The 13895-nt window shown below is 69.3% G+C and overlaps 1 protein-coding gene across 4 annotated transcripts; it reads right to left on the reverse strand.

Moving 5' to 3' along the window:
• Nucleotides 1-224: 224 nt before the first annotated feature.
• Nucleotides 225-12222, reverse strand: DPYSL5 (dihydropyrimidinase like 5). Of its 4 annotated transcripts, none has more exons than XM_027907179.1 (13): nt 12149-12222; nt 7507-7771; nt 6311-6469; nt 5490-5669; nt 5338-5406; nt 5149-5193; nt 4961-5036; nt 4346-4502; nt 3513-3654; nt 3152-3294; nt 2860-3067; nt 1577-1745; nt 239-390 (listed from the first exon to the last, which is right to left on the reverse strand). In XM_027907179.1, exons 2-13 carry the CDS (start codon nt 7765-7767, stop codon nt 305-307), a joined length of 1695 nt encoding a protein of 564 aa, XP_027762980.1. In that variant the 5' UTR covers nt 7768-7771; nt 12149-12222; the 3' UTR covers nt 239-304. The 4 variants fall into 4 exon arrangements, with proteins under 4 accessions (XP_027762983.1, XP_027762980.1, XP_027762981.1 ...); XM_027907180.1 differs by lacking the exon at nt 12149-12222 and adding an exon at nt 12031-12095; XM_027907181.1 differs by lacking the exon at nt 12149-12222 and adding an exon at nt 11751-11772.
• Nucleotides 12223-13895: the final 1673 nt, after the last annotated feature.

The following is a 13895-nucleotide window of genomic DNA, read 5'->3' on the forward strand; positions in this document are numbered from 1 at the left end:
GGGGGGTCCCTGCCTCTCCCCTACGCTAGTGACACAAACCACTTCAGAGTATTTCCACGTGATGCACAAACAAGTCAAAAATTCACTGATCCAAACCCAACGTGCAAACAGAAAAGGGCCGGGGGGGCACCCGCTGCCCCCCGGCCCTCCGCGGCCCCCGCACACGGCCCCGCCGCCGGCACGGCCCCGCCGGCAGCACGGGGGCCAGGCAGGGCCCCCGCGGCGAGGGGAGCCCCGCCCGAGCCGGGTCCGGGGGGCACTGGGGGCGGTGCCTGGTCCTCAGTTGGGGGACAGGTCCCCGGCTCTACCAGATGCCGCTTGACCGGCCCCCGGGGGGAGCGAGAATCCGGGCCGAAGCTCGTTTTGGAACGTGGTCATCGATCTGAGAACCTGCCGGGCACACGGACGGACAGCGGGTGTCAGGGTGGGGGCACGGGGGGCACGGTCCTGCAGAATCCCTCACCCCAGCACCGCTGGCAACGGGGACAGCAGGGCCTCACTGTCCCCCCGGCACCGCGGGGCAGGGGATGCTCCGTGTCCCCCCAGCACCTCGGGGACAGGGGATGCTCCGTGTCCCCCCAGCACCTCGGGGACAGGGGATGCTCCGTGTCCCCCCAGCACCGCGGGGACAGGGGATGCTCCGTGTCCCCCCAGCACCGCGGGGACAGGGGATGCTCCGTGTCCCCCCAGCACCGCGGGGACAGGGGATGCTCCGTGTCCCCCCAGCACCGCGGGGACAGGGGATGCTCCGTGTGCCCCCAGCACCGCGGGGACAGGGGATGCTCCGTGTCCCCCCAGCACTGCGAGGACAGGGGATGCTCCGTGTCCCCCCAGCACTGCGGGGACAGGGGATGCTGTGTCCCCTCGCTCCTGCCCTGGCTGTGCTGGATGCAGTGGGGGACCACCGACCGCCGCCTTGTGCAGCCCCTCCATGTGCCTGCATGGACGTTCAGCTCCCAAGTCCCATGTCCTGCCTCGGCGGGCCAGAGCAGCTCCAGTGCCACCGGGGCACCGAGCAGGTGCCGGCACGGAGCATCGTCCAGGCACAGCCTGGGGAGCGGGGGCTGCCCAGCAGCAGCTCCATCCTGCCTGGCTCAGATCCCCAGACTCGCACGGACCCCCAGCCACTCCCCCGACCACCCCAGACCCCCGGCCAGTGCAGCCACACAACGGACAGTGCATGGAGGGAGGGACGGGCAAGGGCTGAGGGGCTGCAGGTCCAGGGAAGGGGGTAACTCTGCTCTGCCATGGCTCCCTGCCTGGGAGAAGGGGGGCTGCACCCTGCCGGAGGTGGGTGATGGGGACAGCCTAGGGGGGTGATGGCAATGATAGGGACACCCTGAGGTGGCAGCGGAGACCTTGGGGAGGGGGATGACAGGACAGCCTGGGGGAAGGACGGAGGGACACCCTGGGGTGACAGCGGGAACAACCCGCGGGGGAGGGGGGGGTGATGGGGACACTCTGGGTTGGCAAGTGCCCAGCCAGTGTCGGACACTGCCGGATATAGGGCAGCCGGTGAGCCCGGGGGGGCCCCGAGGCGTGGGGGCCGGGCCCCTCACTGTGGCCCTGCTCTTACCGGAGAGGCTGAAGCTGGACTCGTGGAGGTCCCTCATGCCCCCGTGTCGCGTGGCCGGCCGGGTGGGCGTATCGGCCAGGGGCGTCCCCGTCTCTTTTTTCCCAGCATGCACAACCACGGCCACGTCCCCCAGGTACGGGGTGCGATCCACACCCCGCAGCTTCAAAGTCTGCCGGGAGCGAGAGAGAGCGGAGAGAGCGTCAGCACCCACCGGGGGGGAGCTGCGGCCGGGGCTGGGGGGCTCGCGGTGCCAGCGGGCTGAGGGGTGCCAGGGCCCTACAGCGGGGTGCGGATCGGCCGGGCGGGGACAGGGAAGGGGCTGGGCATGCTGAGGCTGGGGAGGGGGCTGTGGTGGGGGACGGGGCTGCGGCTCGGGAGGAGGTTGAGGCACGGGGAGGGGGCTGCGGCTGGGGAGGGGGCACTCAGCGGGGTGCTGGGCAGGCTGTGGGGTTCTTGGTGCAGAGCAGCAGGAGCGGGGGCTGGGGGAGATGGGTGACCCTGGCAGAGCAGCCCCTCGCCCTGTCCCCCCAGCAATGCCAAGCCAAGCCATGCCATGCCAAGCCAAGCCCATGCGATACCCTGTGCCCTCCCCGCAGCCACACAGCTCCAGCCAGGCACTCCGGTGCTGGTGACCTGTGACTGCTCCCTATGACAGTGCCAGGTCCCCCCTCGCAGTGCCAGCACCGCCCCAGTCCTCCAGCAGGTCCCCTACAGCCATGGCACCGGGGCACAGGGTGGGCCCTGGTGCTGGGGGCTGCCAGAGCTCCTGGTTGTTGCGGCTGGGCAGCCCCGGCCAGGCGTGTCTGGTGCACGTGGTGCCACCGCGAGCCGTGGGGCTGCCTCGAGGGCATCCAGCAAAGGGCAGAGAGCCAGGACAGAGGGGCGGGGGGGCCTTGACGTTCAGCCTCGGGATGCCCGTGGGCCACACAAGCATTGGGACAACTGACAGCCGTTCCCTTGCACTGCCGACAAGCCAGCAAGGACCCAGGGAAGGGTCCTCGATTGCACACCCACCTGCAGGGAACCCCTGTCCCCTGAATGAGACACGCCGTGCTCTTGTCACGTGTCCCAGCGTGGCACTGGCTGTGGCACAGTGTGGCACGACGCTGTGGTGGCACAGACCCTTCTTCCACACCGCTGGGACCACCGTGGCCACTGACCCCTTGTCCCATCCAGCACCCCACACGATGCAGCCCTGCCCCACGCCGTGGCATCGCTCTGGCACTGCTCTGGCACTGCTCTGCCTCAGCCACAACACAGCCCCTGGCCCCCCTCCCCCGTACCTTCTCCCGCTGCACCAGCTTCTTGTAGGCGACATCGGGGAAGGAGCGGAGCGGGCAGAACTTGCCGGTGCCCTCGGCGCACATGAAGACGCCGTTCTCGTAGACCACGCGCCCGCGGCTGATGGTGACCAGGGGCACCCCGTGGCACCGCATGTTCTCGTACAGGTTGATGTCCCCGCCCTGCACCTGGGTGCTGGCCGAGATGGTCCTGGGCGGGGGGGGGTGACGCGGTGAGCGGGTGCTGGCGGCACGGGGAGCCCCTCCCCGGCCCCCTGCCGCGGCCTGCACCTACTTGGTGGCCTCGGGGTCCCAGACCACGACGTCGGCGTCGGCCCCGGGGATGATCCGGCCCTTGCGGGGGTACAGGTTGTGGATCTTGGCGGCGTTGGAGCTGGTCACGGCCACGAAGCGGTTCTCATCCATCTTACCCCCCACCTGACACGGCAATGGGGGTGAGGATGTGCCAGGCTGTGTCCCACCCTGTCCCCACGAGCCCCCGTGACACCCCAGGGGTGCTGCTGGGGCTGGGACCCTCGCCATGACCCACTGGGGTGCACTGGGGAGCACCTCGCCCACCAGCAAACGCTCCAGAGGATGTCCCACCCCAAGAGAGCCCCGAGGCCGGCCCGTGCCAGGGGCCGGCAGCGCCGTACCACGCCACGCTCCCAGATGATGTTCATGCGGTCCTGCACCCCGCTGACACCGTGGGGGATCTTGGTGAAGTCCTCCTTGCCCATGGCCTTCTGCTTGGTGCTGAAGGGCCGGTGGTCCGAGGCCACGATGTTCAGCGTGTCGCTGCGGGGGGATAGGGCAGGGTGGGGGATAGAACCCCTGGGGCCACGTGGGGTGCCCTGGGAGCCCAGGGAATGGGGTACCCATGCAGGGAGGAGGGTGCCCAGGGAATGGGGCACCTGTGCACTGGGATCCCCAAAGGAATGGGACATCCATGCAAGTGGGGGCCCCAGGGAGCTCAGTGCCCAGGGAATGGGGTGCCCAGGGAATAGGGCGCTCACACCATGGGGTGCCTGGAGAGCAGGGTGTCCAGGGAATGGTGCACCCAGGGATTGGGGTCCTTGGGGGTTGGGATACCCATGAAGTGAGGTGCCCAGGAAGCTCAGTGCCTGGGGGAGGAGGGTGCCCAGGGTGGGGCCCAGGAGGGGCACCCGCACCCCAGGGGCTCAGCGAGTGCTTGGGAAGTGCAGCACCCACAGAGCATTTTCCCCAAGGGCACACAGGTCCAGGGAGTGAGGCACAGAGAGCTGGGTGCCCAGGACACGCGATGCCCGAAGGACAGGGTGCTGGAGGGCATATAGCACCAAGGGAGCAGGGTGATGGGGCGATGGCACAGCCAGACAGCCTGGCACCCGGGAACAGGGCACCGGAGCGTGCCAGACACCGGGAAGCCACCATGAAGCGTGGCTGGCGATGGGGGGTGGGAGGGGAGGTGCCTGGCGGGCAGAGAGGGAGTGGCTGGGTGGGGCCTCACTTGGCAAGCAGGCTCATGAGGTAGGCGGAGGTGTTGGTGTCGAGGCGCAGCGGCGGCACGGTGACGTAGGCGGCGGCGTGGAACCAGTCCTGGTGGTAGTAGTGCAGCCCGGTGAGCGTGGCGTGTGCCGTGGTCGTCTCCGCGTACACCACCTTCCCTGCCGGGGCGGAGGCACAGGCGTGTGCAGTGGGGCGGGCGGGCGAGGGCACACGTGCGAGGGCACATCTGTGTGCGCTGCCCGTGGCCAGAACCCCCGTGCACCTGTCGGGCCACGAGCCCCGTGTCCGTGTGTGCGCTCACACGTGTCCCGTGGGTGCCCACGCGTGTGTCCTGTGGGTGTCCCGTGGCTGCGGTTCCAGGTGTGCACACCTGTGTGAGGGCACGGCCCCACAGGTGCACCCGTGTTCCTATGCCCACGTGTCTGTTCCCACCCGTGCCTCTGGGTGCCCACGTCTGTCTGTATGTCCACAGCTCTGCAATCCATATCTACATTCCTCCAAGCCCACAACCTCCCCAGTGCCCACGTGTCCCGTGCCTGTGGGTGTTTCTGTGCCCACACAGGTACTCCTTGCCCAAACGTGTCCTGGGGAGGGGAGTCCCCATCCACGTCCCTACCTTGCATCTTGGCAGCAGCGATGACATCCCCTGCAGACATGCTAGAGACATTCACCAGGTACACAGGGCAGTGGGTCTGTGGAGCGTGGGTCAGTGGCACCGTCCCTGTGGCACCCTGGCTCCATGGGGACCCCCCCATGGAACTGGGATGCCCACTCTCGGCCCACCCCACGCTCAGGACCACTCACCCTGTTGGCGATGGTGATGACACGGTGCGTGGCCTCGGCTTCCAGCTGTGGAGAGAGCCAGTAGTGACACGTGTGACACGGCACAGAAGGGTGGGTGGGGGACACAGTGATGGGTGGGATGTCCCAGAGCATCCTAGCCATGACCCGTGCCACCGCTGCGGTGACAGGGTGACACCAGACGTGACCTACCTCTTCGGGCCGGCTGATCTCGATGCCCTCTGGTCCTGTGATGCCCAGATCCAGCGCTTCCTTGGCTCCCTGAGGAATTTTGGGGGGTCAGGGTGGGGGTTCTGCTGCCCCAGTCTGAGGGCACATTGCACCCCCTGTCCCCCTGCGCTCACCTCAGCCACCAGCTCTCCGTTCTCGGCGTGGACGCGGGCGATGGCGCCGAAGTCGCGGCAGGCGCGCAGGACCTGGTAGAGCTCGCTGTCCCGCAGCATGTACAGGTCCTTGTAGGTCATGAACATCTGGAAGGAGTTCACTCCCTTCTCCCGCACCAGCGTCTCCATCTCTGCCTTCACCTGTGCCAGGATGGGGGGTTCAGTGTGGACCCGCTCCCCACACACCACGAGGGGCCCCATCGCAGGGCAGGGACAGACCCGCCCCACTGGGGACATGGAACGTGGGATTTGTGGGTGACTTGGGGAGCGACAGCTGCTGAGGGGAGTGGAGGGGATTTTCTCACCCCCCAGGGGGCACTCGCTCCATCCCTCCACCCCCTGCTCTGTCTGGGGGGGTCGGGGCTGGGGTCTCCCCGCAGCACAGCCGGGAGCCAGGTCTGATCCCCCTCTGGCAGCTTTGGGGGGATTGCAGGGGCTGAGCGTGCTGTGGGATGTGGTCCAGGCTCCAAGCCCCCTCTGCCATTCCCGTGGGGGTCACGCTGCGGGTTGTGCTCCCCCCCAGTCTGGGACCACCATCCCTGGGCATCCTGGTCCTCCCTCCGGAGTAGCACCACCCTCCCTACCTGGTGAGGGGCTCAGCCCTGCAGAGACACCCTGCCCCAGGGAGACCCCTGAGCCCCTGCCCTGCTGAGCCCAGCTCAGAGCAGCTCAAAAGGCAGCCTGGGGGCTCAGCCCACCTCCCAAGCAGCTAATTGGATCAACGGGGATGGGAATTAGTCCCAGCAGCTGCTCCCGGGCTCCCAGAGCTGTGCCGGACTCACCTTGGGCGCCCACCAGGTGATGCCCATGTGCAGGGCGTAGTCACAGCACACCTTGGGGTCGGCCAGGCTGCGGCACTTCTCGTAGGCGTCCAGCAGCGACGTCTCCTTGTCGGGCAGGACGTGGCCGATGATCATCGTCGTGCCCCCCACCAGCGCTGCCTGCAGGGCACAGGGACCATAGCAGGGGGTCCGGATTCATCCCCCCTCTGCTGGCACCGATCCTGCCTGGCCACGAGCCAAGGGAGCCCTCAGACGCCAGGCCAGGGTGGCCACGTTTGGGAACGGCATTGCCCACAGGCAGGCGAGGGCCCTGGGTGCAGGCAGGGACCCTCCACGTCTCCCTGGCCCTGCCCACAGCTGCCCGTTTGCAGCAGCACATCTGGGCACGCAGCATGTCCAGAGAGCCCCATCCTGTCACCGCTGGCGCACCCACTGTCCCACCTGCACAATCGGTTGGATTTGGGGGGTTGGGTGGCCCCAGCAGCCCCCTGGCACAGAGCCCCACATGGGGTGGGGCCGCAGGGAGCCCCCCCGCCACGGTGGCGTGGGTGGCAGGGCAGGCGCTGTGGCACCGCCAGTGTCCCCGGCTCACCCGGCCCCGCTAATCCCCAAAGCTCCTTTGCCCATCGGCCCTCACGGGAGGTGCCGGCGCGGTGCCACGAGGCAGCTGATGGTGATGGGGAGCAGGCCTGGCACGGGGTGCCCGTGGGCACTGCACTGGCCCACGTCCCCAAGGGACACCATCACTGAGCCCCCCACCCAGGGACACCGGACACGCCGGGGACAGGCACGGCCAGCGCTGGCCTGGCACAATGGCTGCTCTGTACAGGCACTGGGGACAGTGGGACAAGCTGCAGGGACAGTCCTGTGCTGGCCCCTTGACACCCTCAGGCAGCGGCACCCAGTACGTGGTGCCACTGTCACAGGGAGGGCAGAGGGTCCCCGAGCCGGCACAGAGTGCCACGGCCCCAGAATGGGAGGAGAGCGCTCACAGGAAGGGGACATGATGGGCAGGGACATGGGAACAGGCGGTGCCACACCACAGTGCTGCTCTGGACCTGATGCCACTGGACATAGCCGGGCTGCTGGGGCAGAGAGCTGCACCACACCACATCACATCACACCACCAGTGCCCCAGGGAGCCCCTCCAGAGCGGGGAGCAGACCCCCACAGCAGGGGCTCGGGGTGCGGGGTACCTTGGTGCCATGGTAGAAGTCATCGACGCAGGTGGCGTTCATGAAGGTCTGGTGGAAGTGGGTGCTGGTGTCGATGCCCCCCGGGATGACGAGCTTGCCGGTGGCGTCGATGACCTTGGCGCCGCCAGGGATCATCAGCTCGCGCCCCACTTGCTGGATGATGCCGTTCTCGATGTAGACGTCGGCCTCGAGCGTGCAGTCATCGTTCACCACCTTCCCCCCCTTGATGAGGATCCGCATGGTGGCCGCGTTGGCCATCATGGTGCTGTGGGGTAGGGGCGGTGCTGGGGTGACCGCTGGGAGCCCCCAACGGCCGAGGGGTCACCCCATTGCCCACCCTTGCCAGAAATGCCCCGGTGCAGGGCTCAGCCTGCGCATCCTCCACGGGCCGTGTCAATGGATTATCCCGGGAAATCCGGGGAGAGGAGGGGCCCTGGCACCAAGCTGGGGGCTGCTGCCCCACTGAGCCCCCTGCTCCGGTGGCACCAGTCTGCACCCTGGGCAGTGGCTACCCCTCCCGTGGTCCCCGCACCCAGAGCAGGGCTGCTGGACCCCATCCCCGCCTGTCGCCCATTGCCCCCACAGTTCCCCCAAGCTGCTGGTGCCACACGTGCTGAGGGGACGCTGCTTGGTGTCCCCATGAGGTAACAGCACTGATGCCCGGGGCAGGCTGCCTGCCTTGTCTCTGTGGGTGATTGGGACTGGCCCCATCCAAGAGGGTCTCTGCCCACAGCCCTGCACAGCGCGGGATCTGCCGGAGACCCCCGCGCTGCCCCAGCAGTGCCTGAGCCCCCAGCAGCGAGGGGCATCCCCAGACACGATCGATAAGTCATCTGGTGAAGGTCAAACACCATCGACCTGTTGGAGCGGGGACAGCACGTGCCAGCTGTGCCCACTCAGGGGGCATGAGGTGGGCTGGGACCCTACCAGAACCCCCAACCCAGAGACCCCACTGCAAGAACCCCCAGGGACCCCTCCAGCAGACAAAGGCGAGGGAGCCACACGTGTGCAGCGTGGCACAGCCCAGCGGTGCCAGCACAACGCTGGCACCAAGCAGCCCTGTGGGAACAACGCCCGATGCCCACCCAACCTCTGTGTCCCCAGCCCCCTGGGTGGGCACACCAGAACCAGAACTGAGCCACGGGGCAGAGGGTGCTGCTGGTGGGGGCACAGACCGTTTGGCAAGGGGTCATCAGTGCCCCGCTGCCACTCTGGTGGGTGCTGGGACCCAGGCACAGCTCTAAAGGGACGGTCCTGAGCTGTGCTGACCCTTCCCAGTGCCCACCCCAACACCTGCTGGGCAGCAAATGGCTTCCCAGGCAGCGGAGCTGGCAGGAGCCGTGGGGACTGTGAGGCTGGGTCAGGCACTGCTGGCAGCTGGGCATTCCTGGAGCCACAGGCCACAGCAGCTGAGGGGGGGCGAGTGGCTGTGCCCACCAGGGACCACCACCATGCTGGGGGGCACCAGCAGCCCTTCCTGGGCCAAGCTTCTGCCCTGGGGCTGTGCAGTGGCAATGCCAGCCCTGCCGTGGGTGAGCCCAGTGCCAGCCAGTGCTCATCCTACTGCCCTTGCTCTGGTACAGGGCAGCAGGAGCAGCTGCTGGGGTCCTGCAGGCAGCCCCCCTTGGGAATGTCACTGGCATGCACAGCTGTGTCACTGCTGAGGGACCCTCCCAAAGGACCGAGGCGGGGTGGCAATGACCTCGTGCAGCATGCCAGGTCACTATGGCACACTGGGCACTTGTCACCCTGGCCCAGTTGGTCCTACGCCCACATCTGCCCCCAGCTCTGCCTCAGGTACCCAGGGAGGCCACTGCCCCATGTGAGGGCTGTGCTGGGGGGCACCCAGACCTCCATGGCACCACTGCCAGGGACGAGGGGAACGAAAGGGATGAGGGGCACAAGAAGGACAAGGGGTTCAGCCCCCGCCAGAGTGGGCCAAGACACCAGGGCTGAGACCCTCCTCGGTGGGGGGGGACCAGAGGGGACAAGCTGGTGCCCACAGTGCCCCTGCAGTGCCCATCGCCCCCGTGAGCCCCCTGGGACTCCAGGGCAGGGCTGGGCCAGGCGGGAGGATGCAGGAGGGTGGTGCAGGGGGGAGATGGTGCAGCACAGAGGGGGTGTGGGGGGGAGGTGTCACGTCGCACCCTGAGATGAAAGCGGGTTGTGGTGATGGATGGATCTGGAGCACGGAGCGTGCAGGGAGCAGCCAGCACCCGCTAGCAGTGGTGCTGCAGCACCCACCGCCCTGAGACCCCCAGCACAGCAGGGATGGGGCACGGAGGGGCTGCCCACGGTGGGGGAAGGGGGTGAGCGTGGCAGAGCATGGCACGGAGGGTGCGGGGCTGGCAGGGGGCAGGATATTGCTGGAGGCATAGGGGTGGGCTGGCCACCGTGCCCAGACAAGGACTGGCAGCTCCACACGCTGCCTGTGGCCTTGGCCACCATGGAGCCACCTACACCACTGCCACTGCTGCCTCCACACTGCCCTCATTCCACTGTGCCAGGCCCCTTTCTCACCCCCTCCTCAAGGACCCTTGGCCACCCCACAGACTGCCACAGGAGAGCCCTGCTGTCCCTGTGCCGCCAGTCCCCAGTCCCAGCCCCAACTGCCCACTGAGGCCTCTCTGGCACACCAGTGTCCCCAGCTCACACCAGTGCCCCCAGTTCACGCCCAGTGCTCACTCCAAGCATCCCCAGGGGCTCTGCCCGTCGGTCCCACAGCCCGTGCCGCAGTGCCAGCATGGCACCAGCCCCGGTGACACCGGGGCCCCTGCTCTCACCCCAGCCAGCCGCTGCAGCGCGGCGGCACAGCCAGCACCAGCCGGCGATGGCCGAGCTGGCGCGGTGGCCGGAGGTTTCTGCCAGACAACAGGCTCCCGCGCAGGGCAGAAACGCAGCGTCAGCGCCGGGGGGGCCACCAGCATCCCGGAGACCCCCGCCCACCCCGCGCCGTAGCCCCCCGGCTCGGGCAGCTGGGCAGGCGGCGGCCGCGGGGCCGCTCCCGGCACACAAAGCGGCGCGGCCGATCGGGGTGCTGCAGCCCCCCGGCCCCGCCGGCTGCCGCGGCGGCCCCCGACCGCGGGGACAGCTGTGACCCCGGCAGGACAAAGGAACCCCGGCCCGGCGGGGGCTGCCGGGGGCACCTGTTGGGGCCGGGGCGGCTGCCGGGCCCGGCCTTTGTGCCGGGGCTGCCGCATTGTGAGGCGCGGCGGGGCCGGGGGGCCCTCACCGCCCCCCGCTTTTGTCTGCGGCGGCGAGACCCCCGCACCCGCCCTGCCCGCGCCCACCCTGCCGGTGGGTGCCCCGACAGGACCCCGCTTTGTCAGGGCTGGGCTCGGCGACCGTCACTCCGGTGACACCGACCCGCGATCACCGCCCGTCCCCGGCCAGAGGCGGTGGTGGGGTGGGCATCGCCCCCCGCCCGGAAAATTTCCCGCGAGGGATTCGCACCACCACGGTCCCCCAGCCCTGCCCCTGCCCAGGACGGTGCCGGGGTCCCACCGACCGCCCCCCCGGCCAGGACGAGCTGCGGTGCCACCAAGCCACCGCCCCGGGAGGGAGCGGGAGACCCGCGGGGGCCGCGATGGGCGGTCGAAAGGGCCAGGGATGCTTCGCCAGAGGCGGTGCCGCCAAGAGCGGGATGCTGCCGGCGGGAGGCCGGTCCTCGTCCCCGCGGGCACCTTGGCACGGCCCGGCCGGGCACGGGAACGGCGCGGCCACGCCCGAGCGAGCGAGGAGCGCTGCGGCGGGTCTCGGTGCGGGTTTCGGGCACGGCGGGGCGTCCCAGCCCCGCTCCCTGGTGCCCGTTCCTCCCCGGCGCTGCCCGCCGGGTCACTGCGGCAGGAGGCCGGGGCAGCGGGCACCGAACCGGGGCTGCTGCTAGCGGGGGGAGCCCGTGCGGGGGTCCCCGGCGGAGAGCGGGGCCGCCCCCCGGTGCGGGGCTCTGGGCTGGGCGCAGCCCCGGCGCGGGCCAGGCCCGGGCGAGGTGCGGGGGCGGTGCCGCTGCGGCGGGTCCCGGTGCGGGGTCCGGGGGGCCCCAGTGCGAGGTCCGGGGGGCACGGGGGTCTCGGCCCCGCCGGCCCGGGGCGGCCCCGCAGACAAAGCCCGGGGCCGCCCAGCACAAAGGATGCTCCGAGCCGGGGCGGGGCCGCCCGGGAACCCCGGCGGAACAATGAGCGGGGCCCGGCGGGACCCCCGCCGCCCCCCACCCCGGGATCCCCTCTCCGCCGCGCCCCGCGCACCTGCTGCTCCGCTCGCAGTCGCGACACGGCGTCGACGAGGGAGCCTTGCCCGCTCGGGGAGGAGCAGCCGGCCCCGGCGCCACACCTCACCGAGGCGAGCCCCTCGCGTTGTCGCGACACCATCGCCCTGTCGCGACAGGTGATTCGCCGTCGGAAGGCGGCGGCCACGCACAACCTTTCTGCCCCGCGATACCCCGGCGAGGCGCCCCGGACGGGGTGCCGGGACACTGCCCTCCGTCCTCGCCTATCGCAATACCCGCGCGTGTCGAGATACACGCACCTGTCGCGATTGTCTCACCCGTCGCGATAACGACTCAGGTCCCGTCGGTGCGGGAAGAGCCCATCCCGGCCCGACCCGACCCCCCGGCCCCGCCCGACCGCGCCCGGCCCCGCGGTACCTCCCGCCGCCGGTGCCGCTCCCGGTGCCGCTCCGGCCGCGATCGCCTCTCACCCGAACCTGCGCCGCGGGGGCGGGGCCGAACCCCCCCTCGGCCAATCGTGGCCCGCCGTGGCCGGGGGGGGCGGGGCCGGGCCCCCAGCAGGGTGGGCTGCGAGTGGCGTGACTGACAGGCGGAGGGGGCGTGGCCGAGGGCCGAGGCCCCGCCCCCACTCCCTGCACGCGCCGTTGCCGTGGTGACGGAGCGCGCGGGGCGACCCCCGTGACCCGTCGGGAACCCCCCCGGAGCCCCCCCGGGACCCCCCCGAGGCCCCACAGGGCTCCTGCCCACAGCCCATCGCCCCCGGAATAACCTCCCCCGGAGCATCGCCCCATAGCCCCCCCCACGGCAACCAGTGCCCCCCCCACAGTCCCCTCAACAGCCCCCCACAGTACCCCATGGCAACCCCCATGACAGATCCCTCCCATGGCACCCAACGGTTCCCCATGACCGTCCCGACAGCATCTCATCGCTCCTCCATGGCCCCCCACGACATCCCCATATGCCCCTCCCAGCACAGCCCAGTAACACCCAGTAGCGCCCAGTAACATTCAGCAGCACGCAGTAATACCCAGGGGTTCCCAGTGCAGCCCTGCACAGCCCTGTTGGACCCAGTACAGTCCAGTAACACCCAGTAGTGCCCAGCACAGCCTGGCAGATCCCACAGCACAGTGACAGCCAGTAATGACCAGTAACAACCAGCATTGCCCACTAACGCCCAGCAGTGCCCAGCACAGCCCATCTCGGTGGCCTCAGGCTCCCGATGCTGGGGACAGGACAGGACACAGGATCCCCTGGTGCTGTTCCCACCTCATCCCCTGTGAGCAGGTTCAGGGACTGGTGGCACTGGGCACCTGGTGTGCTGGATGTGGCCCTTGGCACTCGTGGTGTCAGAGCTGGTGCAGCAGTGGGGACATGAGGCTGGGGGACCTGCTGCCCCATCCCAATCCCCAGCTCCCATCCCATCCCTGCTGTGCCACCCTGCCCTAGGGCACTGCCCAGCTCTGCCAGGTCCCCTCCCCTGCTCACTTTGGTGGCTTCTGGGCTGTGCTGTTTCCCCTGAATTAGAGGACACTGGGCACACACCTTCAGCTTGTGTCTGCCAGGACCCCCAGGCCCTTCCCACAGAGCTGCCCCAGCCTGTACCACTGCCAGGAGCTCTTCCTACCTTGAGGCAGGATGTGGAATTTGTCCTTGTCAGGTCCCTGCTGGTTCCTTCTCCAGCCGAGCTCCACCCCAGAGCAGCAGCGCCCATGGGCACAGAGACTGGTCCTTAAATGTTTGGTCATCACAGAGTCACAGACTTGGATGGGAAGGGACCTCAAGCTCATCCTATTCCTCCCCCTGCCATGGGCAGGGACACCTCCCACCAGCCCAGGTTGCTCCAAGCCCCGTCCAACCTGGCCTGGGACACTTCCAGGGATCCAGGGGCAGCCACAGCTTCTCTGGGCAGCCTGTGCCAGGGCCTGCCCACCCTCACAGCCAAGAATCCCTTCCCAATCTCCCATCTGTCCCTGCCCTCTGGCACTGGGAAGCCATTCCCTGTGTCCTGTCCCTCCATGCCTTGTCCCCAGTCCCTCTCCAGCTCTCCTGGAGCCCCTGCAGGCTCTGGAAGGGGCTCTGAGCTCTCCCTGGATCCTTCCCTTCTCCAGGTGAGCCCCCCCAGCTGTCCCAGCCTGGCTCCAGAGCAGAGGGGCTCCAGCCCTGG

This window comes from Empidonax traillii, unplaced genomic scaffold (assembly GCF_003031625.1).
Source record: "Empidonax traillii isolate 1590-97213 ecotype Southwest subspecies unplaced genomic scaffold, ASM303162v1 scaffold1414:size197169, whole genome shotgun sequence".
NCBI lineage: Eukaryota > Metazoa > Chordata > Aves > Passeriformes > Tyrannidae > Empidonax > Empidonax traillii.